Here is a 24586-nt window from a genome sequence, read left to right on the forward strand (position 1 = left end):
TGCAACACCATGCTCAGAGCGGAGAGAATACCCCCGGCCAAGTTGGAGGGGCAATATTGAATATGCCTGGAGGCCAGGAAAACTCCCCGGCAATGCATGCCGGCCCCGGCCAGGCGGAGATGGGTGGGCGGCCATCACCATGCAGCAGTGTCAGGGCGAGGACATTGACAGCCGGAGGAGGTCAGTCGTCGACGGGTATTAATACTGCGTCGTCTCCCGTCGTTTGGACAATCTTCTCACCACCACGCTCATCATCAGCTCAGTCAGTCCTTCATTTACACCTACCTCTTACTACTTAATTACCAGACCACAGTCACTCTTTTAAGACTACCTTTTTATTCTCCAACCATCAAAATGAAGTTCTTCAGCACCGCTCTCGCCGCCTTCGCCGTTGGCTCTGCCATGGCCGTCCCCGTCCTCGAGGCCCGCACCGTCCCGACTCCCTGCCCGTGCAGCGGCAACGACAAGTCTGGCGTCGAGGTCCCCCCCGTCGACCTGCCCGGCGCGTGCAACGCGAACGGCATCAAGACCCCCATCAAGAACCACCCTTCGACCGGTGACGATGAGTCCAACGCCGGTGGCGATGAGGTCAGCGCCGGTGCCGGTGATGTCGTCGTTGTCGTCGAGACCCTTGTCACCGCTGTCATCGACGTCGAGGCCAAGGTCCACGCCAACCTCGACCTGATTGGTAAGCTTTGACCGCGATTCCATGAAAGCTCCTGCTAACCATGACTCCTAGCCTCCATCGTTGCCGACGCCAAGATCGACGCCCAGGCCCTCCTCAAGGTTATCGTCGACCTCGAGCTCAACCTCCAGGAACTCCAGGACTGCGTCCCCACCCTCGATGGCCTGGTCATCGACGCCGATGTCGTCGTCGCCGCCGACCTCGAGGTCGTCCTTGACCTGGTTGTCCGCGTCCAGGCCCTGATCGCCGAGGTTGAGGTTTGCCTCAAGGCCCTCGTCGTCCTCGATGCTGGTGAGTCCCATTCTTTCAACCGAGTCATCTGAACACCCACTAACAGAACCAGACATCCTCCTCGTCATCGGCGCCAAGCTCAACCTCTGCCTCGGCCTGATCGTCTCCATCGCCACCCCCGTTGTCGACTTCGCCCTCGCTCTCGTTGCCAAGCTCACCGTCATCGTCGACCTCAAGGTCATCCTTGGCGAGATCTCCGACTGCGCTGGCAAGATCACCAACACCTGCGACGGCCTCACCAGTCTCCTCGCTCCCGTCCTCTCCCTCCTCGGCCTCTAAGCTTCTGGTTGATTTGAGAAAATGGAGGCGTAGCGTCCGGGGGACCTGCGCGGGACAACAGAAAAAGGGGTGTATCATTCTACTGTACCTAGTTAATGTATAATGTCAGGCCGCTCGCGAGTTTGCAACATCCTAGGTGCCCAATGAAATCCTTCACCTAAAAGTTTCCTCCCGTCGTGACTCCCAACTTCTGTGACTCCCTGATCGCAAACATCGTGACATGCCCCGTGCCTCACTCTGTCCCATTCCTCTGATTGTTCCCATTACCCATTCCACATCATGTGACGAGAGCTCTGCTTCGATGCGATACCGGTTGCAGGTCCAGGCTTTTGGTACCATTACGCTTCAAGCCAGCCTGTCTGTTGTACATCAAACGTGAACCGCATAAGATTCATTTACAAATCCATTGAACCTAGAGCGCCTTGTCCCAGTCACTATTTGACAATTAACCAACATAGTTAAATACCTACTCACCATCATCAGCCCGTAAACAATCCTGCTCCTACGTCGAAGGCGTCACACCAGCCCCAACCTCGCAGTCTGTCAGTGATGCTCAGTGGGAAACATCACACGGTCAGAGTCTTGAGTGGTTCGTGGTACACCAAGACAGCTGAGACCTCACACAAAGGTTAGAGACCCTTCGGCTATGTCTGACAGATTTGTACGAAATACGACCCATGTCGGAAACCCTTGTGTTCGGACTCAGTCCCGATGTTTGCAGCTGCAGGGTTGTTTTCAAACTTGGGCGCCCCTGGAGAACAAGATACTTCGATAGGCAGATGCAACGTTCCGTCTTTTTTCCCAAGGCATTCGAAGGAACCAATCAATCTCAATGTCCGTCCATATGATATGAAGGACCAAGCAGCAATCTACCAGAACTCCAGACCCGCATCTCATCAACCTGTCATACCATAGTAAACTCCCTCGAGGTGAATCACGGTCAACCTGACATCGCATTGCCAGACTCAGACGAGTATCCTTTTCCCTCCTTCCAGAGAAGGCAATAAAATGGCAAACCATTACACATCCCCAGCCTCAGAACCAACTCTACACGAGGACACGGCTCGCCACCGACCTCTTCCCACGATTTTATTTATGACTTGTAAAAATCCGTACTGTTCTTCTCACCGTGTCTCCTTAAATTTCAACGGCATACGCACTGAGGACAATCTCTTATATCAGCTTACCCAACATTGAATGTACAGCCACGTCAGGATTCAGCGCTGATGATTCCCGCTTTCTGTTTGGCTGTCAGGCACAGTGAAAGGATCTTTGGTTGGCCAACGGCAATGCTACGTGGGATGTCGACGTCACAAAACACGAGGTATTTCAGCGGATCACTGCTGGAACCGGGCGTCCAAGTTCAGGCGGCCCGTCCGGTCTTTCCAGTCACACGGTACAATGTCACGCCGTCTGGCCGTTAAGCATCGCCCACAGCACCGAGTGGGTTATTTTAGGCATTGTCGATCCTGCATTCGTCGGGAATACGAGGACCGCCAAGCCATCTGACACAATCCTGTTCCGGGTTGCTGGCATCGCCTCCGGGGCCGTGGGTAATCGTCAAAAGTATAAATGACCAAGAAGACACGGCAGGTTGAGAAAGTCATGTTTGTCGCCAACAAGTTCAACAACGCACTTCCAACCAAAGCCAAAGCCAAACCAACCCAAACTCAACAAAACACCGCCAACATGAAGACCTTCTCCTCGGCTGTCCTCTTCCTCGCCGGCCTGGCCGCCGCCAGCCCCGTGCAGCAGCAAACCCGGCAGTCCGTCGGACCCTACCAGATCGCAGAGTTCTCCGCGAGCAAGCGGCACAACAGCGGGTACTGCGAGTGAGTCCTCCCTCTGAACCTGCCTTCCCCGGGCCGTCCTTGCGAGTACTGTAGTACATGTAGTTGCTAAACCCTCACCTCTTCCAGCTTCGCCTTCGACGTCTCGGCACCGGGCCTGGAGGGCGCCGCGCACTGCACGGCCTCCCTGGACGCCGGCTTCTCGGGCGCGACGTGGCTGGCCAACGTGTACGAGGGCGCGGGCAAGTGCGACGACAGCGCCGTCACCTGGACCTTCTTCCAGTCCCACGCCGAGGGCAGCGGCGCCTCCCTCAACGTGACCGTCAACGGCGTCAAGGGCCTGCGCGACATCCCGCCCGAGGACATCTCGGTCCGCCTCAACGACGAGGCGAACCCGTTCGACAACGACGTCGCCTACGCGGGGCCGAAGGCGTTTGAGATTACCGAGTTTGAGGAGACCGAGTGATTGGGAAGGATTGGGTTGTTCATTTGGTCGTGATTAGATATAGACGATTCTATAGAGGAGGGTTTAGCATGGGTGGTAATACCTAGTACCAAGTCTTGATTCTACAATTTGTATTGTTTTGCGCTCTTCGGGGTTATGATTTAGTACCTTACACTGCATGTAATATGACTGCGCCGACTTGGTCGCTACAATAGCCCGACCTATGTACTACTTGCAAAGTTAATGAACAGTATCAACTAGTCTAGACCATGACTAGTTGCTGAGCAATGATAATGCATCAATCAAAGTTTATCAATCGATTTGCAACAACTTGACTTGATCAAGTCTCTTCGCCTTCCAATCACTGATGTCGGTACTGACTTGGAAGCCGTCTGGTTAAATTTGTTTTTCTTTTTCTTTTTTTATTTCCTTCGCTTGTGCAACAAATGACACCAGTCACTCACAGCGAGATACATATACAGGCCACTGGTCAACCCCTTTCATGCGTTCGGGAGTGGACTGGTGCCTTCCTTACACCCATCAGCGTCCCGGCGATGTAACTGCCTCTTGAAGAAGGCCAGGTGCGGATACGGACCATCAAAGAACACGGCATCACACCGGTCACAGTGCTGGAGAGACTACGCTCAACGTGGTGGGTTTAGCAAACGCACATGCAGTACTCCCGTCCAACAGGGAGACCAGGAGAGCAGACGGCAAAGTGGATGTGGGACGGACCTTGGCGCGGTCGAGCAACTCCTGGGGAGTGTACAGGCCCCTGATATCGTACGTGTAGACTGCGTACAGTCCCATGCGCCGAGATGGCGTCCTTGTCCGGGTGGCGTTAATAGAAGGGTGGCGTGCCGTATGTTTCGTCAACCCCGTTGGCGGCGAGGAAGGCGTCGAGGACGGCGGGAGAGACTTTGAAGCCGCGGAGGATGGTGGTTGAGCCCATTGTGGTTTGTTATTTGACCATGGGGAAGGGTTAAGGAACTGGAAGGATGCACAGGGTATTTTATATATGTACACTCGGTGGTCTCCCCTCTGTGTTGTTGAGTCAAGCTGGTTAGGTAGACACCGAGGGATGAGACAACGGCTAATGGCATGTGTGCAAGTGGTGGGGGGTTCACGTCTTCGTACACGGGGTTACTTTTCGCTACAATATCGGCGGGATGTCCAAAAAAGAAAAGCTTGTTATTTTACACGACCTGGCTGGGTTACCGCGCTGAAGGCATGGGTTTAGGGCATATCAGATCCCCTACTTTCCGCTCAAGACACTCCCCCCAAGTCATGACTTCACTCAACGCAGCCGGTCCAGCTTATCAACTAACAAACCACACGTTCCCAAGGTGCTCACAGAAGAGCCGCTCCTATCAGAAGCATCACTGCGGTGACAGCAAGACTGCCAATTGGCAGACCGCTGCCCCGCGCGACCAGGGAAGGGGCCGCGCTCCCCGAGGTGGTCTCGGAAGGGCTCGGGCTGGTCGTGGTTGAGGCGTCTAGCAGGGCGGAGAGGTTCGGGTCGTCGGTGAAGGTGGCGGTCACGGACCCATTGTTGCAATCGCTGGGGGAGGCGTTGGCGCCCGAGACAAAGTTTACGGCGGCGCACTGCGATGGTCAGCAAGGAAGATGAACGGGTGGGCGGTGATGAGATGAGGACCGACCTGGAAGAGAAGGCCGTCTGGGGCAGCGCAAGCAATGCTGATGATGCCCTTCTTGCCGGCCCACGCCGTCGGGGCCTTGACGGCAGGCTGGCAGAACTCGCCGCGGCCGTCCTGCTGGATGACGGGGTACATCTCGGTCCAGTTGCCGGCGGCTTTGGAGTCGAGGGTGCCGCGAATGAGCCAATTGGCCTGGGGGTGGCCCAGGAACCAGCCCACGGCATCGCCATCGACGTGGAAATCGACGACCTCGTTTGTGCTGAGGTCGGCGACGCCACCACCACAGGGCGCGTTGGGTTCGAGGTCCTCGTTCATCTGGTCGCCCTCGAGCGAGGGCGGCTGGAGGAGCTCGAAGTGAGCATTCGCGGCCGAGAGGAAGAGCACGGCGGCGGTGAACAAAGACCGCAAGGGCGCCATGGTTGCGGTCGGGTGGGATGGATGAGAGTGGGCGATTGGGACTACGTATCTTCGAGTGTTCTACCTGGCAACAGAGCGTTTGGGATGTTCAGACGAGGGCGAGGAAAGAGAAACAAGACGGGAAGGATGGGACGGTGAAGCGAAGGAGCAACGGGGGGAGCAACGAGGGCCGTGTCTGGCGAGCGCGATGCTGGGGTCAATGGCTTTATACCTAGAGGTAAGCTAACTGCGACCGTTTTCCTGGGTCCCTACCTCAACCCAATTCGTTCATTGACGTAGCGCCAGCTCGGGTGGGAAGGGGGGTTTGCGAGCAACTTTTCCGGACGGGTTCCAGGTTGATGACTTGCTTCTGATCCAATGCGGGTTGGTCTTCCCAGGCTCTTTGGTGCCGTGCCGACTTGCAGTGACTTCCATTTGGTGTTGGTGCATTTGCGAATGCGGCTGGCCTGCATGGCTATCCCCAACGGACCTGCATCAAGTATGAGTATTTCACATGGATCGACGACCCAGACTTGCGGATTCTTGGAGACCGGGTGCAGTTGAGCCCGCTGTCGGGCGAATCGCTCGGGCATTTCTCGCGATGCAGTTTGCAACTTGAACCCCGCCGTGCCCTCAAGGTCCTCCAGCTCTCCAGCTTTCTGGGTTCCACACCTAGTTTGGTTAGCACGCTTCCCCACCCACCCCGCCATCTCCCGCGACAAGCAACGCCAAGCTTTGTTGCCAAGCGATTCAGGGCTCGAGTGTTTTTGTGATGCGACGGCATTGCAGACGGGCTCGAACAGCCAAGTTCACCCTCAAGCCATCGAGAATACGAATATATGATCAATGAGGTCCCAGGTCGTCAGCCTCCCGCTGAATCGTCAATGAGCCACCACCCAGATCGAATCGCGACCACACGTCATGAGAACCGAACCAGCGCACGGCGCCACTGATTCTGCGGGCGGCTGGCTAACCGCATGCAGCATCGTTCTTGTGCGAGCGCGGGTTTGAGCAAATTGTCGCCGCCACACCCAACTTTTCGTTCCCGCCAGCCAGTCACAACCCCGCGCTCGCCTCCAACATGCTCGAAACCGGCTCGTGGGAAGCCGCAGTGTGTTGGGGGTCCCTGGGACGCATGCTGCCACCATCGAACCTCCCAAGGACCTGTGCGGCAGCTTTGGCTTGTGGATTCCGACTGAGCAAGATGGGTTTTGTCCAGACGGGATGATGGCTGTCACCATTCCTGCCCGTCCTGCGGGCCCATTTAGCCCCGGTCGGCTTGCATTGCACTGTATATCACTCGTCTCCCATGCCGCGATGCTTTATCCGCCACGGCTAGACCTTCTTGACTGCTGACTGCTGCTGCCAATTCTCAACCAAGCTCAAAACCGCACACGGGGTCGAACTCTGGCAAGTTCCGACTCACCTTTGGATCCATCCGATCGCATATTGAGCGCACCTGAGATTTGCCGTTGCCTTGTTCCGCCAAAACCACGGCCCGTAGCGGTAGCACCGCACTTCCCGTCTCGGCCGGAGGATGACGTGGAGCCGATCGCGTCGGCCCCCGAGTTGACACTGGCCCCTCGGCGGCGCTATCGTGATTCGACATCCCAGCCAAGCGCTACGCCTTCAGGTTCACCTTGAGAGGCTGCAGCAGCAGTACTAGACCGGCAACATGGCGCATGTACATGGGACGAGCATGTTCTCCCCGCTCAACACGGACCTGGCCCGCCGATACTGGTACACCGTCGCCGGGTTCGTTGGGGCTTTCATGCTGATTCGAGGCGTCAACTTCTACAAGTCACAACAACGGTTAGTGCTGCCTCCAGTCGTGAATCACCGCTGAGGTTTCTGCTGACAGAGAACAGGCTGCGGAGAAAGGCGTCAAACTCGATTGAATCACCCACCAAGCCGAGCAACGGCTTCCTGGAGCTCTGGGCCACCTTGACCGCCGTCGTCCGCGAGGCTAGCGCGCCCCAGCTACACATTCCCCTCCGCGGGCTCTCATGGTTGACGCCGCCGCCGCTGGGCCGGATCATCGCCCTGCTGGTGTATTGGATCCTCATCATTTACATGATGACCACGGATGTCATCGTGAAAGACGCCTTCTTCTGGGAGCGCATCGGCTACCGCAACGCGTGGGTCACCATTACGCAGGTGCCGCTGCTCTACCTCCTTGCGTCCAAATGCAGCATCGTGGGCTTCCTGATCGGGACGAGCCACGAGCGGCTCAACTGGCTGCACCGATGGGTCGGACGCACCATGTTCGTCACGGCCTCTGTCCACGGCTGGCATTTCTACACCGACTGGGTGCGCGCCGACGCCGTCGAGTACCAGATCAAGATGATGCCGTCGATCAAATACGGACTCGGGGCCTGGGCCGTCCTGCTCTGGACGCAGGTCTCGGGCCTGGCGCCCTTGCGGCGGATGGCCTATGAGATTTTCGTGCTGCAGCATCTCCTCAGCGCCATATTCTTCCTCTGGCTGATCTCCGTCCACGTCCCGCCGAGCGCGCAGTACAACGTCTGGTTTGCCGTCGCCGCCCTCTCCTTTGACAGGGTTTGTCGCATTGCCCTGCTCCTCTGGCAAAACGTCAAGGTGCTCCCGGACAAGTCGAAATGTAGTGGGGGACAGCGCATCGGGCACCAGGCTCAGATGAAGGCGGTGGGCGACTCCATCACCGTGGTCACCATCAAAGACGTCCATTTCAAGTGGCGGGCCGGCCAGCACCTCTACCTCTGGATCCCTCGCGTCGGCCTAGCCGAGGCGCACCCGTACACGATTGCGTGCGCCCACCAGCTGCCGGACACGTGCATCTGCAACAGCATTCAGCTGGTCGTGCGAAAGCACGGTGGGTTCTCGCGCCGACTCCATGATTTTGCGACAAGGGCAGGGCGGAAAGAGCACTCAACTGTCTTCGTCTCGGGGCCGTATGGTGCGCCGCCCCGGTGGGATATCTACGAGACCATCATCTTGGTCTCGGCGTCGACCGGCGCCTCCTTTACGCTGCCGATCCTGGAGAGTTTGCTGCGGTCGAAAGCCACGAAATGCGTCAAGAGGGTCGACTTTTTACTAGCGGCGAGGCAGGGGGAGGAAATCGACTTTTACGTCTCTCGCCTCCACGAGCTGATTGAGCGCGCTAGGGAGGTCGGCATCGAGCTCAGCGTGCATATCGCCGTCACCCAGGGGCCCTCGCCGTTCGCCAGAGACTCGGGCGCCGATGTCAAGACCGTCGATGCCGCGTCGGCCTCGTCCTCCGGAAGCAACGTGGGGAAGCAGACGGGCGAGAAGGCCACTGCGTCGCCGGCCGATATCGAGCAGCCCGTCCCCACGGTCCAGAAGAGGGCGAGCCACGCGAGCACTGATTCGCACGTGTTCCACTCATCGGTCCGGCCGGACGTGGACGCGTTCATCCGGGGCCCGGTCGAGGAGACGGGCGGGGAGACCAGCGTGGTCGTCTGCGGCGGCCCGTCTTTGGTCGCGAGGGTGAGGAATTGCGTCGCGTCTCTGTCGGACGAGAGAGCGGTGCACAAAGGGACGGGGGCGCAGGGGATACATCTGTATGCCGAAGAGTACAGCTTTTAGTAATTAGTAAATATAGTTCAATCCAGCTTGGTCGAGAGTTGGAATGATCAAAGTGACCAGCGCGATCGAAAGTTGAAATGAACGTGAATCCCTGCACTTGGCCCATGCTCTGGTGAGTCTGGCGGGGCTCATCCGGCTCGCGAGGACCCCGCCAAGGTGCCTGAGTGAATCCGCGCTTCCTCCCCCGTCATTGGCCGGACCTGAGCTTCCTTGCCCCGCCCCCTCGAATTTTTGGTCGGGCGTTTTCTGAGTCAACAATGAAAGCCGCCTGATGAGTGCCGTCGTGTGCCGCAGGAGTCCCCAACGGGTCGGTGTCATTGAGCTGCTTGAAACGAATTGTGACTCAATAAAGGACGGAATTGGTCGAGGCAAGCCTCCCCATGACGCTTAGTCCGGCATTTAACTCTCGCTTCTTCTCTTCTCTTCGAACGTCTGTTTTATCAACCAAATCATTCTCTCGGGCTCGACGTCCTCGATTCCTTCCCCACCCCGCCTGCTACCCCTCCACTCCCGCTTTCGATTTTGTCATCCCACACGGCAGCGCCGTTCTCCAGACCAACACCCTCGGCTTCAAGTTCCAGACTCGTGCATTCGCGACCCAGATATCCTCCTCCCCGATGGAGCAGCTCGCGCAAAAGGTCGAAGGCATGAGCCTCGACGCCATCGCCGATGCCTACCCCAACTGCCACCCCGAGCTCAACCCCTTCGACTTTTACCGCGCCCACATCTCCAATATCCTCTCCGGAATCTCGGGGGTCGATCCTAAGATCATCTTCTCGGCGCTGTCCTGGACCGCGAGTCTCGACAAGGGCGACCTCATACTGGCAGCCCCAGCACTGCGTGTCAAGGGCCAAAAGCCCGACGAGCTAGCCAAACAATGGGGCGAGAAGGTGGGTGAAGGAGCTCGCATCCCATGTGCAATAACCGCTGCGCTGCATGAGAAGACTGACGGTGCCGCCTGTAGTTCCCCGACAATGACCCCCTCTTCGAGAAGCCGACCGTGGTCAACTACTTTATGGCCTTCTTCCTCAAGCCCGCCCCGGCCGTCGAGACCGTCATTCCCCTGATCCAAAAGCACGGAGCCCAGTTCGGCTGCAACAAGTTCCACGGCCTCAAGGACCCCAAGGACCCCAGCAAGGGCCAGAAGCGCATGATCGTCGAGTTCAGCTCCCCGAATATCGCGAAGCCCTTCCACGCAGGCCACTTGCGCAGCACAATCATCGGCGGTTTCTTGGCGAACCTCTACCAGGGCGCGGGATGGGACGTGGTCAGGATAAACTACCTGGGCGACTGGGGCAAGCAGTACGGTCTCCTCGCCCTGGCCTTTGAGAAGTACGGCGACGAGGAGGCCCTCACAAAGGACCCGATCAACCACCTCTTCCAGCTGTACGTGCGCATCAACAGCGAGATGTCGGCCGAGAAGGAACAGATCGAGAAGAGGAAACAAGACGGCGAGGACGTGGCCGAGCTGGAGGCCAACAGTCTCGACGAGCAGGCCCGTCGCTACTTCAAAAAGATGACCGACCGGGACCCCGTCGCGCTGGCGCAGTGGAAGCGCTTCCGTGACCTCAGCATTACCCGATACCAGGACACGTACGCCCGCCTCAACATAAAGTTTGACGAGTACAGCGGAGAGAGTCAGGTGTCGGAGGACATGATGGAGAAGATCGGCCAGGAGATGCAGGACAAGGGCATCTCCAAGGAGGACAAGGGCGCCCAGATCGTCGACTTCCAGGCCCTCGTGCCGGGCAAGGAGGGCAAGCGCCTCGAGAAGCCCATCGTCAAGAAGAGGGACGGCACCGCGCTGTACCTGACGCGCGACATCAGCGAGCTGCTCGGCCGCCACGAGAAGTACCAGTTCGACCACATGATCTACGTCGTCGCGTCCGCCCAGGACCTGCACCTGAAGCAGCTGTTCAAGATTATCGAACTGCTGGGGCACAACGAGATCGCCGCCAAGTGCCAGCACATCAACTTTGGTCTGGTCCTCGGCATGAGCACCCGCAAGGGTACCGTCAAGTTCCTCGACGACATCCTGCGCGACGTGGCCGACAAGATGCACGAGACGATGAAGAAGAACGAGACCAAATACAACCAGGTCGAGAACCCGGATGCGACGGCCGACACGCTCGGCATCAGCAGTGTCATGGTGCAGGACATGACGGGCAAGAGGTATGGTCTCTTTTCTCTCGGCCGCTCACCGGTGTCGGACTAACCCTGGCAGGATCAACAACTACACGTTCAACATGGACGCCATGACCTCGTTCGAGGGCGACACCGGCCCGTATCTGCAGTACGCCCACGCCCGCGTGTCCTCGATCCGCCGCCGCGCCGGGCTCAGCGACGAGGACATCGCCAGCGCCGACCTCTCGCTCCTGACGGAGGCCCACGCCGTCAACATCGTCCGCCTGCTCGCCCTGTGGCCCGACACGGTCCAGAACACGCTGCGGACCCTGGAGCCGACGACGGTGCTGACCTACCTGTTCAAGATGACGCACGCCCTGAGCAGCAGCTACGACCACCTGCAGGTCGTCGGCAGCGAGCGGGAGCTGATGAAGGCCCGCATGGCCCTGTACGATGCCGCGCACACCGTGCTGGGTAACGGCATGAGGTTGCTCGGGTTGAGCCCTGTTGAGCGGTGAGTCGATCCGTCCATCTTGGATTGTGCGGTGCTGATAGCTGTAGGATGTGAATGTATTCATGTGCTTGTACAAAGCCGGCCTGCGCCCGCTCTCGGATGACGGGTTCTAGTCGGCGCAATAGACTACGTCGGCCACGGCCTTCATTGAAGGATCGGTTGAGACCAAATTCCGAGTCGGATTGATGGGTGATGCACTGGTCAACCCCCCGCACGTGAAGGCTCAATGACTTGACAACAAACGCTCGATGGTCCTGGGCCTTTCCATGGCACCAGTTTGACCTCGGCAAATGGACATGATGGTTCTGCCGTGATTCCTGCCTACCAATCAAGACCCATCGTTTTCGCTGATGACTTCACCGAGGCCACACGGACATTCTGAATCGTGCCACTCAACATACCTTATATCCAATCGTAAATGACCACCCGCCACGGCCCGGCTGCCCGGCAGGCACGGGTGCAGTGGAAGCGCCTCAGATGGGTTCAAGAGTGCAACCGAGGTTCAGCTTTCTGTGTGGCATGGCATAACCACCATGATTTGCTTGTCCCTTTGTGCGTTAGACGGTAGCCTCGCGTCGCGGTGGCGAGATATATAATCCATGCGTTCGATTCCACCTCGGAATGATCACCTTGGTGATTTTGACCATCGTGGCCAGCGCCTTGGTATGGCGAAGGCTGGTACGACGGGGGCGCCGGCCGCTCCCGGGTCCGCCCGGTAGAGTGCTCCGAGTCTGGTCTTGTCGTTGACGTGTTGCTGATTTGCCTAGGCCCTCCCTACATCGGGCCCGTTCACAAGATCCCGTCCAAGACGGCGTGGACGAAGATTTACGAATGGAGCAAGGTGTATGGGCCAATATACCAGTTTCAGACCCTTGGGACGCTCCATGTTTGGATCGCCAGAGAACCGATCGCTTACGAGATTCTCTCCAAGAGGGCCCCGATCAACTCGGACCGCCCCGTTATCCCGAATCTCTCGGACAACCGCATCAGCGGCCAGTATCTCGCCCTGCTAGGACGGACAGGTAAGCAAATGCACGGCGAGCCCGGATGTCACGGACTACTTACATACGGGAAGACACATGGATACGGCAGAGGAGGCTCTGCGGCATAATGATGAGCATCAGCGACCGCGCGTCTCTCCATGCGTACCCAACCATGGAGCGCGACCGGTTCCTATACCAAATGTGCCGCGACCCGAGCAGCTACATCGAGTGGGTCGAGCAGTTCACCGCCCGCACCGTCTCGCGCCTCTCCTGGGGCACCGCCCGCTCGGCCCAGGTCCTCCGCCACGTCACGTTCGGCCTGCTCGAGACCATCAGCCCGTCCGGGTCGCTGCCCAACAAGGTCAACTTCCTCCGCTACCTGCCCGCCGCCATCAGCCCCTGGAAGAAGAGGGAGCGGGCCCGGCGCCGGATGGAGAGTCGGCTGTTCGACGCCAACGTCCGCTTCGTCATCGACAGCCGGGCCCGGGGCCGAGCGAGCCCCAGCTTCATGGGCACGTTTTTCGACATGAAGGAAACGAGGGCGGGGGACAGGAGGAGAAGGAGGAAGGAAAAGAGGAGGAAAACGAGGGAGGAGAACATCAGGAAAATGTGGGCGGAGGAGATGAGGGAACTGCGGGAGGTGATGAAAATGGGGAAGGAGAAACTTGAAATATGGGAGGAGGCCATGAGGGAAATGTTGGAAGAGTACATTAGGGAATTGTGGGAGGATGAAATGCGGAAGGAGGAACTAGCGGACAAGAAATACCAGGAGGAATACGAGGCGATGAAGGGAGAGGCTGGCAACGTCGTCGGCCTGATGGCCATCGCCGGCGCACTAACCATCGGCAGCCCCATCCAGAGTTTCCTGCTCGCCATGTGCCACCACCCGGAGTGGCAGAGCAGGACGCAGGACGAGATCGACAGTGTCCTGGAAGGTAGGTGCCCCGAGTGGGAAGATAGGGACCGGCTACCGGTGCTGCGCGCCGTCGTGAAAGAGGTGATTCGCTGGCGCCCGCCGGTGCCGACAGGTAAGCAACTCGTCCAGCCCGCGATGCCCACGGCGCTCGACCGTTAACGCGACGGCAGGAATCCCCCACGCCAGCGAAGTCGACGACGTCTACGAAGGGTTTGATATCCCAGCTAAGACCACGTTACACGCGGCCGAGTGGTAATTACTATCCCCACCCTTTCGTATCGTGCATGCTTCCGCACCACGCTAACCAGGCCAGGAGCATGACGCGTCAGGAAGACTACTACCCCGATCCGGAGATATTCGACCCGGGACGGTGGCTCGAGGGGGACTCGCCGTCGTATAGCGAGCCGCTGTGCACCTACCCCTGCCTGGCCGGCTTTTCGCAGTTCGGGTTCGGGCGGCGGACGTGCCAGGGCGTCCCCATCGTGGAGCAGGACCTGTTCCTGACCATGGGCGGCATGGCCTGGGCGTTCAACATCCACAAGATGCACGACACGGAAACCGACGCCGAGGCCCGCGTCCACTGGAACGACTACACGCCGCTGCTCATCGCCAAGCCCGTGTGGTTCCCCCTCGACGCGGCGCCGCGGTCTCGGGACAAGGTGGAATGTATGCGGGTCATGCATAGGTCGGCGAGGGAGCGGATCCAGAACGAGCAGAAGATGGGCGACGTGGACGTCAGCCAGTTTGAGCAGGAGCTGGGGGATCTGGTATATTTCGAAGACGTTGAGGACGAAGTTGTTGAGGACGAATATATATTATGAAAACGACAGCACGGATGGGGTGTTGGTGATTTGAATGGGCGACTTAGTTGCTTTATGGTTCACCTGGCACCACATGGGCAAAAAAAGTGTTTAAGCCGAACTCCAAGTGCAGATGCGACTACGGAAACCCCGAGTCCTCGAACGTAGGAACGACAGAAGCCGTCCTAGAGTCCAAAGGAACTGGATTTACTCCATAGGTATGTTACCCCTTTTTATTAACTAACGAGGTGTGTACAGGTACATACCCCTCCGAGTCATGAGAGCAAGCGATAGTGGCACAGCCACACATTATTACCGGCCCCGTCCGTAGCAATGCTAGACCTCGTCACACGGATCTCGGTGCGTTGTTAGTGTGAGACAGCGCTCAGTCTTTGGCGGTTAGTACCACGGAGAAGTACGGATTTGACTCAGGTTCTGTTTCAGGGGCTGTGAACTTGTGAACGTGTGAGCGTGTGAACGTGTTTGTGTCTCCTCTCAGTGCTATGTGCCTCGTGTGCTCTATCGTCGGCGAGGATCGTGGCAAATTCGCAGGACAGGAGGACGAGGAGGGTTGTACCGGTCTTCTCTTGCAGGTTCTACTCTTGTGATGCTCTGGGCGGTTTCGTGGAATGGCCGTTATGGAAGGGCACAGGGAGTCTGGGGCCGTGTTGCTGAGAGTGTTGCTGGGTTGTCTCGACGGTTGACCACCCCCCCCGATATTCCCCAACGTCCATCCCCCGACATCTCAGCCTCCTATGCTCCCCTCATCATCGACAATATCCACCATGGGCACCGCTCACAGCTCACTGCAGAAATGCATCGACGGAGTTGGTAACAACAGGGCCGGCTTTGCGGGTTTCCCCAACAACCCGCTTACCTACCAGCCGGTTTGGGTGCACGCATATAACCTCGACATCCCCATCACTCCCGCTGCAGTCGTCCGCCCGCAGACTGCCGCTGAAGTATCAGGTGTCATCAAGTGCGCGTCCGCACATGGTGTGAAGGTGCAGGCCAGGTCTGGCGGCCACTCGTATGGGTTGGTAGACCCCTTCCAGTTTCCGCCTGATGGTAGTCCTGACGATCCTAGGAACTATGGGCTCGGCGGCGAGGACGGAGCCCTCGTCATCGATTTAGTGAACCTCAAGCAGTTTAGTATGGACAACAGAACCTGGCAGGCCACCATTGGCGCAGGCACCAAACTAGGGGCCATGTCGAAGAGCCTACACAGGGCAGGCGGAAGGGCCATCACTCACGCTGTTTGCCCTGGCGTCGGCATCGGCGGACATGCTACTATCGTAGGGTTTCCCCAACGTTCATCCATCCTGGAGAGCTTCCTTGCTGACTGCCAACAGGGAGGCCTAGGCCCGACGGCTCGCATGTGGGGATCCACGCTGGACCATGTGGTTGAGGTCGAGGTGGTGACGGCCGACGGCGAGATCCGCCGGGCAAACAGCTCTCAAAATTCAGACCTCTTCTGGGTATCTATGCACCCGCCCGGGATTCCCCTTCTAGGGTTATGAGCTGACGTCAACAGGCACTCAGGGGCGCCGCGTCGGGGTTTGGCGTCATCACCGAGTTCGTCTTCAAGACACAACCTGAGCCGGGCAACATCGTCCAATATGAGTACAGCGTCAAGTTTGGGAACCCGGCCGAGATCGCCCCATTCTACCTGAAGTGGCAGGCCATGATCGCCGACCCGGCACTCGACCGCAGGTTCGGCACCATCTTCATCCTGCTCCCGTTCGGCGCCATCATCACCGGCGACTTCTACGGCACCAAAGACGAGTTCACGGCCACCGGTATCCCTGGTATGCTACCGCAGGCCTCGGAGAGTAGTCTTGTCATGAACGACTGGCTGGGATCGCTCGCACACGGCGCCCAGAAAGGAAACCTGTACTTGTCCAGCCTCCCGGTGCCCTTTTACTCCAAGAGCATCGGCTTCAAGAGGGAGGACGTGCCGACGGCCGACAAGATCAAGGACCTTTTCCAGTGGGTGAACGACCAGGACAAAGGGACAGTCGCCTGGGCTGTCATTTTCGATGCCACCGGCGGTGCCGTGGGCGACGTGCCGATGAATGCCACCTCCTTTGTGCACCGCGACAAGATTCTCTACTACCAGTCGTATGTCGTCGGGCTCCCGCTGTCCCAGAAATCCAAGGACTTCATCGGCAACTTCCATAACGAGATCCTGAGCAAGTGTTCGCCCAAAGCATACGGAACATACCCTGGTTATGTCGACCCGGGGCTGCCGAGCGCGCAACAGCAGTACTGGGAGTCAAACTTGCCGAGGTTGCGAGAGGTCAAGGGGATCTGGGATCCGGCTGACTTGTTTCACAATCCGCAAAGTGTTAAGAAGGCGGAATAAAGCTTTGCTGGGCTGGGATGTCGTTCGCGGAGGTTATTTTACTTTTATTTCTTTTAATACTGTCGCGTAGGGAGTTAACCCACAAGATTGATGCTAGCTACCATTTGAGTTTGATATTTATCACTTTCCAACTGCCTTCCTCACTGCGTCACGAAGAGCCCCCCCCTCGCCGATTAATGATCCTCCACATCCTCGTCCTTGCCCGGATACATAATGTCCTGCACGACGACAGCACGGACGTGGTGGCACAGCACAAACAGGTACGTCAGCACGAGCACGATGGACATGGCGGTGGCGAACCACAGGATCGGCTCGCTCTGGAAGGCCGTGCCCAGCGAGATGGTGGCGAGGGTGAAGCCCGTGTTGGGGAACACGGCCGCCCACCAGCCGAGGTGGAAGTAGCGGGGCGGGCTCTGGACGACGGCCAGCAGCGCGATGCCGAACCACCAGAAGCTCAGCGCCCACAGGAACCCGGCCCCGATCAGGCCCATGGTCTCGATGGTGGCCGCGTCGGCCAGCCCGTCCATGTCGTGGTCGAACCCTTCGGGCAGCGCCCTCGCCATGCCGAGGAAGGCGAGCGCGGTGAAGGCCGGCGGGCCCACGCACATGAACAGGCCCGTCCGGTGCTCGCGGTTCGGGAGGCCCGACTGCATCAGCCGCCCGACCATGTGCGAGTACATGAGCACCGCGACGGCGATGCCCAGCCCCTGGCACGTCAGCCCCGCCACGAGGATGGCGACCCCGGAGGACTCGGGCTGCGTCTCGGAGATGACGGACGCGATGGTGCCGGACAGCATGATGGGGAAGATGGGCAGGATCCACGTCGGCATCATGGTCTGCAGGCCGAGGCTGTGCGCCGAGAAGACGTACGAGTACTGCCCGACCGCCACGCTGGTCGTCAGCACCACGTAGGCCCAGAAGGCGATCTGGATCGCCCACATGAGCGTCCCGGCCGTCGCCCGCGCGGCCTCGGGGTCGTCGGGCACGCAGTACCGCTGCGTGCAGGTGATGAGCGTGGCGATCGACAGAAAGAAGGCCGGGAAGAAGAAGCCCTCGCGCGGGTGCGTGACGGACCGCACGAAGGTGCCGGGGAACAGACAGAAGCGGGCGAGCAGCGCCGAGGTGACCAGCACGAAGAGCAGGATGTTGATGATGAAGACGACCAGGCCGATCTGGAACAGGCCCGGGAACTGGTGCGGCTGCGAGCGGAGGAGCAGCGCCACGCCGCCCGTCGACATGGTCAGCGTGTACCATGCCCAGGTGAAGTGGGCGAGGCGCTGGCGGATGCCCAGCTTGGGCCGGGGTGCCTCGGAGCTCGCTTCGTCGGCGCCGGCTGACTTCACCTCCATACACCGCGGTTCCGAGGTCTTGTCGCGGTCGCCATGGTGGTTTCGTGTGATGGACCGCAAGATCTGAAGCCTGAGCGAGGGGACAGTATGGATGGGGAGGCTCTTCTCGATGTCATCGAGGTGGCTCTCGTTGTACTCGGTCGACGATCTGCCGGAGGAGCTTGGTGTGTCCACATACGACGACTGGCGAGGTAGGAATCCGCGTTCCCCGTCTCCAGGGCGCGGTGGGTGGTTGTGTAGGGAGCCGGGTAGCTCTGGACGCGGGTGACTTTGCTGATCGGCGAAAGGATTGGACTCTGGGCGGGAGTACACAGGGCCGTCCGGCAGCGGTGCTGACATACTCTTGACTGTAGGAAAGACCGGCCAGCGGTTGAAATCATTAATAAACGAAAGAAGGAGGGGGGGGGGGTTGGAAAGACAACGAAGGAAGCGGCTCAGACAAACTCGACGGATTCAAAGGAGATCGGGTTCAAGGCCGGCTATAGATTTAAATAGTTTGTTCCCGATCCCCTCGTCCGAATCGTTCTAGAAGCCTGGCTCGATCTCACAACTTTGCGATGCTCTCCACCATGGCGTTTCAGTAAAGGGTGATGTGGCGATCGACTCGGAGGGTTATACGCTGCTCCTGGCTGAGGCTCAACTGTTTTGGAGTTGCCACGGCGCCGTTGTCCCTGAAGATCCGAGTCAGGTTTGCCTCGGTGTCAACACGTTCCCACCCCCGAGGGACTGTGAGAGGCCAATGTCGAGTTTGACTATGACCGCAGCGAGGTAGGAACGCGTTTCCCACTCCACCGGGCAAACACAGCCTTCTGGAGTCGTGCTCAAAGTTTGATAAAACACGTCGCAGTGTCGTCAGAAGATCCGGGAGGGATATCCATGGTGACGTGATAGGGCTGGGGCATGGCAAATACCTCTTCCCCACTGCTGACTCGTCAGTTACGCGGGAGTCTGTTGGTGCACGATTCAATGCACCAATTAGTATCTTCCAAAGTCACGATTGTATGTCGTGACGTGATAGGTATAGTCCTGATGGTTGGGATGCTGGGAGATTATTTGTTCAGATAGAACTACCTAGGTATCTTGATGCATACATAGCCTCCAACCTTCCAATGCACACATGCTATGCCTTCCGTGACACCAAACGCCGGGCTTGATAGGAGAATCCTCTCCGTGACCTTGAAACACGAAACTCAAACAAAACACTGACCTAAAAATAAAATCCGTAACCACGGCAGCGGATATCACACCCGGTATCACATCATGCCCTCACCCCCGTGGCTCTCCACGCGCCTCGGGGCCTCGGCGCATTTGTTGCGCCAAAGTTGTGGAGCCGCTCGCCGATCAGATAGGCCTCGTCGCGGATGCGCACCTGCCATCTGCGGCACACGCCGACGGTGCTCCACAGGGCGAAGCCGCTGAGGATGGCGAGAGCCACCATGGGGAAGCTCATGCGGTAGATGAGCACCACGCACGCCTCGTACAGTGCTCGGTCGGGCGGGCCGTGGGCCGGCACCATGCCGTGTTCTCTCATGACGGCGTCGGCAAACCCGTCGGCGACAGCGAATCTGGCGACCAGAAGAGGGGTGACCACGGCGGCCAGCCATATCGACAAGCTGGGGACGACGAAAGCCCGGGTGAGGATGGCGGCGTCGGGATCCAGCCACCCACGACGCAGGACCGCCCTCGCGGCGTTGGACACCCGCGAGCCCCGGAACCAGGTGTTGGTGATGCGCATAGACAGCTTGAGGTAGAGTAGGCCGATGGTCCAAGTCTGGACGACCGGGACCGTGTGTACCGGAGCCGCCGGCTTGGCGGTGCCGGCGGCGAGGGCCTTGGCGAAATCCGGCTTGAGCACGGTGCCGTACATGAGCTCGTTGAGGGGCACTAGAGCATACAGCTCCATCAACGACGCCACAAGCAACGGGGCCACCACGAGGACGAAGAAATAGGCGTACAGGACCCGGGCGGCGCGAGCGACAATACCCCGCATCCGCCGGAACATGCCGTGTGCGCCATCGGCGGCAACAGCAGCCTCGACGTATGCCCTGGCCGCCTGGTAGGCCGCTGGAGCGCGGAGGAGCGCATACACTGCCGAGCCGAGGACGTGGATGCCGATGCTGAATGCGTAGATGTCGTTGGCGCGGACGTGAGCCGGGATCAGCTGGCTGAACATCCACCTCCCGAACACGAGCGGAAGGATGGTGATGCTGACACCCGTAGCAGCGGCAAAGATCCAGATGAACAGGATGAAGAGGAAGATGCGAAGGCCAAAGTCGGGAGGCAAATAGACGAACTGGTACTGCTCGGTCGAGTAGATGTCGGTCTCGGGCTGGTCTGCTAACTTGTCTCGTCTCGTGTTGTCCTCGTTCACATCGATGAACACGCCGGTTCCCTTGGGTATCTTGACCTGGTCGGAAGCCGGCGTCCGGACGAACCGCCCGTCCGGGATGAGCTGGCCGGTGAACACTAGGGCCTCCTTCTTGGTGTTGTACGACGTCATGTGCTCCGTCCTGATAGCAGGACGCTTGGTCGCGCCGCCTTCCAGGATGCCGCGCCACGACCTCGCCACAACGCGGCCGCCGGCATCCACCTCGAGGAACCACTGCCTCCAGGCAGGAAGCTTGCGGTCGGGCGAGTTGGGGGCGAGGGCGAGCCAGCCCTCCTCGTCGAGGCGCCGCTCGCCAAAGAGGAACCAGGTGATGCGCAGGGCACGGGCACAGCGGCGGAACCACCACCTGTACATGGCATGCAGCCAGTGGCTCGGCTTGAAGAAGCTGATGGCAAACGGCATGAGGAAATTGTAGAACAACAGGTCGATTGGGAACTCGAGCACCGGCTCGTTAGACGAGTTGTGGATCGGTAACACGGGGAGTGACAGGGACAACCCCCAGACCACGCCACCGAGACACACGATGACCAGGGCGCCGTAGACAAAGGCCGAGAACAAGATCTTGCGCAGCTGTGTCGTTACGCTGCGCTCCAGCACGTCTCGGATCGGGTGGAAGTCCGGGTCGTCCGGGTCGCGGATAAAGTAGAGCACGCCCTTGCGCATGATCTTGCGGCACATGGACACGAACAGCGCAAAGTGGAACATATACCCGGTGCCGATGAACCAGTGCACAAAGATGGACGTGACCGGGTAGTTGATCGTGAACATGAGCCGAGACTTGAAGGTCGTGTGCTCGAAGAGCGGGAGCAAGGCGACGTCGAGCAGCATGCCGCAGTAGAGCGGGAAGACGAGCATCTCGATGCTGATGATCAGGAGGACCTTCATGACTCCGCTGGCCTGGTTGAGCACGTCCATGAGGACCGTTTCCCACTGCTGTGCAGCCTGGTTGGTGGAGAAGGGCGTGCCGCGGCGCAGGTAGAGGGCGGCCATCATAGACGTGGCGACGTAGCCGGCGAGGATGGCCCAGAACCGGTCGGTCCCACCCCAGTACGCGAGTTCGGTGTCGATGGCGACCGTAGCCGCGGGCAGATTCAGGTTGAGGACCCAAGAGTTCGGGTCAACAACGGTGGCGGGGAAGGCCGCCAAAGACTGCCAGACAGCTGGCAAGACCTTGACGGCCACGGCGGAGGCTGCTGCACCCTTGGCGGTATAGTCGCCGCCGAGAACGAAGTCGAGAAGACGCCAAATCCCGGAGAAGGCCGCAGCGACGTAGCCCTTGAGCGTGAAGAGGGCGGCGTGGCTGATGGCGGAAAAGTTGCGCACCTCCGAGGCGGATACAAAGGGCAGTTCGGTCACGAAGCTGCCGCCGATTCGCTTGGCTGCGCCGACGGCCGTGGTCCACGACGTGTTGGCGACGCCCATCGAATGCTCGGCGACGGACGGCAGCATCAGCGCGCGGCTCACCAGGTGGACGAAATCGGACAGGATCGAGGATGCCAACCCCAGGGCAAGCAACGCGCAGTCTTGGACGAACTTGGAGAGGCTAAAGAAGATGCGCGCGATGCGCATGGGGTTCGCAAGGGCCCAGATGGTGACGCGGCCGGTATTGTAGGGGATGAAGACACCGAGGAAGATGGTGATCGAGACGAGAAAGGCGCAGAAGATTGCGTTTTGGAACAGGCCGACGACGGGGCCGCGCATGCCGACGAGCTCTAGGATGCCTTCGAGGTCTTCGGCGTCTTCGAGTGCCTCGGCATCTAGCGCTGCCGCGACGGCCGGATCGGCCGCGGCTGCGTTTTGTCCCGCCGGGTTAGGCGGCGGATTTCCGTGGCCGTCCTCCTCCGGGTCGTCTTCGGCAAAGTCACCTCGGAAGTTGACGGGAGCGAGATCTGCCTCATCGATAGCGTCCACTCGGCGCCACATGAAGTCGGCAATCCGACCAGCGACGCCGGCGGGGGCCCGTCGTGCGGGGGGTGGCGGGGGCGGGAGCACCCGGCCTAGTTCTATCTCAACCTCCAGGGGCGCTCGGTCTCGGTCCCCAGTGTCTGTTTCAACTTCCAAGGGTGCCGGATGGTCCCCGGCGGACGCCGTCGGGCTCGGGGGCCTGGCTGCCTCGGTTGGAGACTCGAGAGCAGGCCAAGCAGGCGGCCTTTCCGTGGGTGGGGTAGGGAGACCTTGCTGCGTGGGGAGAGGTGGGAAGTTTCCTTCATAGGTCCAAGGGTCGCTCCTCATGGGGTTGACGCCGATGGGGCGCGCAGGGCCCGCCCCGTCTGCAGACGCCCTTCGCTGCCGGCCGTTAGCGAGGGGCCGGTTGGCAGCTGGACGGTTAGAAGGCCCAGCTTGATTTTCGTCAAGCCCTCTGTTCTCCTGTTGGCGGGCAATGAGCTGCAACCAGTAGTCCAGTCTGTCTTCTAGACCTCGCTCGCGAGCGATCCTCATCATATGGTCCGGATCACCGCCCGCCTCGCGGTAGACGTTGAGATACTCGTGCACCGTCGCCCGGTCGAATCCCTGTGGAACCTCTCGCTGGGGACGCGTCTCAAACTCATCGGCGGTCTCGCTGGCGGAATCATCCGAGGCATCTCCTGCCCTATCAGGAATATCCTGGAGCTGGACGTGGGGCTGAACGTGGGGCTGAAGGTGCGGGCGGCCTGGCTCTGCCGGGCCCGGCTGGGGCGGGTTCTCGGCGGCGGCAAAGGCGGCGCGCATGTTGATCTCGGGCTGCTGCTGCACAACATAGTCTCTAACTAGGATGATGAGGATGAAGCAGACTATGACTAGAATCGTAATGATCTGGCCCTCGAGGACGTCGATCACGAATCGGTTGATGGACGGGTGGCGGGTAAGGTTCCGAAGGAAGGTGACGCCGCCCAACAGGGATTGAGGCGCCGAGTCCCGCAGACGAGCAGAAGCGGTCGCGTCCGCCGCGGCGGTGATGGCCGCGGACTTGTCGGCCAGGCCCACGCCGCCAAAGAGGAGCCGCAGGATGGTGGAATAAACGGGATCACTGGAGGTCAGGTTGATGCCGTAGAGACCCTTGACCAGCTTAGCCGAAGCTGGGGGGAGGTTATCGATAACGCCGCCAATCGTGGCGACCGTCGTGGTTGCGGCAAAGAGCGGACTTGACGGGCAGACGTCGGTGCCATATACCGTTCCGGCGAGGTCGAACACGTCCCCGGCTGGGCCCATGAAGGCGGGCCTGCCGCCCAGCCCCTCGTCGCTGATCCAGAACAGAAAGGCCCACACGGTCCGCATGATATACGGCAACCAGCACAGCCAGACATTGGCGACCAGGGCGGCCCTCATCCAGACGAGCAGCTTGCGGAGCACGTATTTGGTCGTGTGGCTGATGAAGACGTGGGCCGGGAGCCCCGTGGGCATGTTGGGGTCGTAGAGTTTGGTGAAGCGAAACGACGTCTTGCACAGCTCGCAGTGCTTCTTTTGCGAGTGAGACAGCCACTCCATCAGGCAGTCCTGGTGGACATACTTGATGCTCCCGCTGCACTTGCACGGGAAGAAGAGCGGCTCGTCGGCGGATCCCTCTCCACGGCATATCCGGCAGGTATCGGGGTCGAGCTTTGCAAAATGGTCGGAGGGTAAACCGCCCATCACGGCGTCGAGCGTCGAGTCGGGCGGCTGGTGGATAGGCACGCCATTGAAATTCATGACGGGGGGGATTGATTTCCCATCCGAGGGATGATTTTATGGCCGATCGCTGGGTGGCAGATAATTAGGTGATCGCGTGGTCGGTGACCGAGTGGTTGAGTGGCGATGGTTCGCGAGTATGGTAGGCAATCGAATTGACGATGGCTGTGATTGCGGAAGTGGACTACGACGAACAACTAGACAACGTTTCGATTTGTCGTGATCTACCCGGGGTAGTCAGGATGGTAAAGACGGGTTATCGGTTGGGCAAGCACAGTCGGCGATGGACAGGTGGGCTTGTCGATGGATTGTCGATGGCTTGACGGTGGCTTGTCGATGGCGAACCGATATGGGTCGCCTGTTTGATGGAGC

At 59.4% G+C, this 24586-nt stretch overlaps 9 protein-coding genes across 9 annotated transcripts; 6 read left to right on the plus strand and 3 right to left on the minus strand.

The window, feature by feature from the left end:
- Positions 1 to 354: 354 nt before the first annotated feature.
- On the plus strand, positions 355 to 1255 carry B0H64DRAFT_441636 (uncharacterized protein; the record flags this gene model as incomplete). The annotated part of the gene is made up of 3 exons (XM_062806585.1): positions 355 to 688; positions 740 to 976; positions 1029 to 1255. The coding sequence occupies 3 exons, from the start codon at positions 355 to 357 to the stop codon at positions 1253 to 1255; spliced, it is 798 nt and encodes a 265-aa protein (XP_062658727.1).
- A 1689-nt stretch (positions 1256 to 2944) lies between these two features.
- On the plus strand, positions 2945 to 3511 carry B0H64DRAFT_322969 (uncharacterized protein; the record flags this gene model as incomplete). The annotated part of the gene is made up of 2 exons (XM_062800588.1): positions 2945 to 3087; positions 3175 to 3511. 2 exons carry the CDS (start codon positions 2945 to 2947, stop codon positions 3509 to 3511), a joined length of 480 nt encoding a protein of 159 aa, XP_062658728.1.
- A 1274-nt stretch (positions 3512 to 4785) lies between these two features.
- On the minus strand, positions 4786 to 5689 carry B0H64DRAFT_142099 (uncharacterized protein). The gene is made up of 2 exons (XM_062798285.1): positions 5152 to 5689; positions 4786 to 5095 (listed from the first exon to the last, which is right to left on the minus strand). Exons 1-2 carry the CDS (start codon positions 5563 to 5565, stop codon positions 4841 to 4843), a joined length of 669 nt encoding a protein of 222 aa, XP_062658729.1. The 5' UTR covers positions 5566 to 5689; the 3' UTR covers positions 4786 to 4840.
- A 1313-nt stretch (positions 5690 to 7002) lies between these two features.
- On the plus strand, positions 7003 to 9307 carry B0H64DRAFT_142016 (uncharacterized protein). Its single transcript, XM_062798283.1, has 2 exons — positions 7003 to 7356; positions 7413 to 9307. Exons 1-2 carry the CDS (start codon positions 7220 to 7222, stop codon positions 9127 to 9129), a joined length of 1854 nt encoding a protein of 617 aa, XP_062658730.1. The 5' UTR covers positions 7003 to 7219; the 3' UTR covers positions 9130 to 9307.
- A 439-nt stretch (positions 9308 to 9746) lies between these two features.
- On the plus strand, positions 9747 to 11771 carry B0H64DRAFT_321543 (arginyl-tRNA synthetase; the record flags this gene model as incomplete). The annotated part of the gene is made up of 3 exons (XM_062800521.1): positions 9747 to 10019; positions 10094 to 11301; positions 11354 to 11771. 3 exons carry the CDS (start codon positions 9747 to 9749, stop codon positions 11769 to 11771), a joined length of 1899 nt encoding a protein of 632 aa, XP_062658731.1.
- Positions 11772 to 12388: 617 nt separating this feature from the next.
- On the plus strand, positions 12389 to 14487 carry B0H64DRAFT_323068 (cytochrome P450; the record flags this gene model as incomplete). The annotated part of the gene is made up of 6 exons (XM_062800593.1): positions 12389 to 12482; positions 12535 to 12789; positions 12843 to 13266; positions 13465 to 13778; positions 13837 to 13918; positions 13980 to 14487. The coding sequence occupies 6 exons, from the start codon at positions 12389 to 12391 to the stop codon at positions 14485 to 14487; spliced, it is 1677 nt and encodes a 558-aa protein (XP_062658732.1).
- A 764-nt stretch (positions 14488 to 15251) lies between these two features.
- Positions 15252 to 16831, plus strand: B0H64DRAFT_321750 (uncharacterized protein; the record flags this gene model as incomplete). The annotated part of the gene is made up of 4 exons (XM_062800532.1): positions 15252 to 15502; positions 15554 to 15761; positions 15819 to 15944; positions 16001 to 16831. The coding sequence occupies 4 exons, from the start codon at positions 15252 to 15254 to the stop codon at positions 16829 to 16831; spliced, it is 1416 nt and encodes a 471-aa protein (XP_062658733.1).
- Positions 16832 to 16988: 157 nt separating this feature from the next.
- B0H64DRAFT_459104 (voltage-dependent anion channel-domain-containing protein) lies at positions 16989 to 18519 on the minus strand (the record flags this gene model as incomplete). The annotated part of the gene is made up of 1 exon (XM_062807431.1): positions 16989 to 18519. The coding sequence occupies one exon, from the start codon at positions 18517 to 18519 to the stop codon at positions 17005 to 17007; it is 1515 nt and encodes a 504-aa protein (XP_062658734.1). The 3' UTR covers positions 16989 to 17004.
- Positions 18520 to 19386: 867 nt separating this feature from the next.
- On the minus strand, positions 19387 to 24492 carry B0H64DRAFT_142412 (uncharacterized protein). The gene has a single exon (XM_062798287.1). The coding sequence runs from the start codon at positions 24233 to 24235 to the stop codon at positions 19439 to 19441; it is 4797 nt and encodes a 1598-aa protein (XP_062658735.1). The 5' UTR covers positions 24236 to 24492; the 3' UTR covers positions 19387 to 19438.
- Between the last annotated feature and the right edge of the window lie 94 nt (positions 24493 to 24586).

The sequence above is a fragment of the Chaetomium fimeti genome (assembly GCF_033439085.1).
Source record: "Chaetomium fimeti strain CBS 168.71 chromosome Unknown B0H64scaffold_4, whole genome shotgun sequence".
Lineage (NCBI taxonomy): Eukaryota > Fungi > Ascomycota > Sordariomycetes > Sordariales > Chaetomiaceae > Chaetomium > Chaetomium fimeti.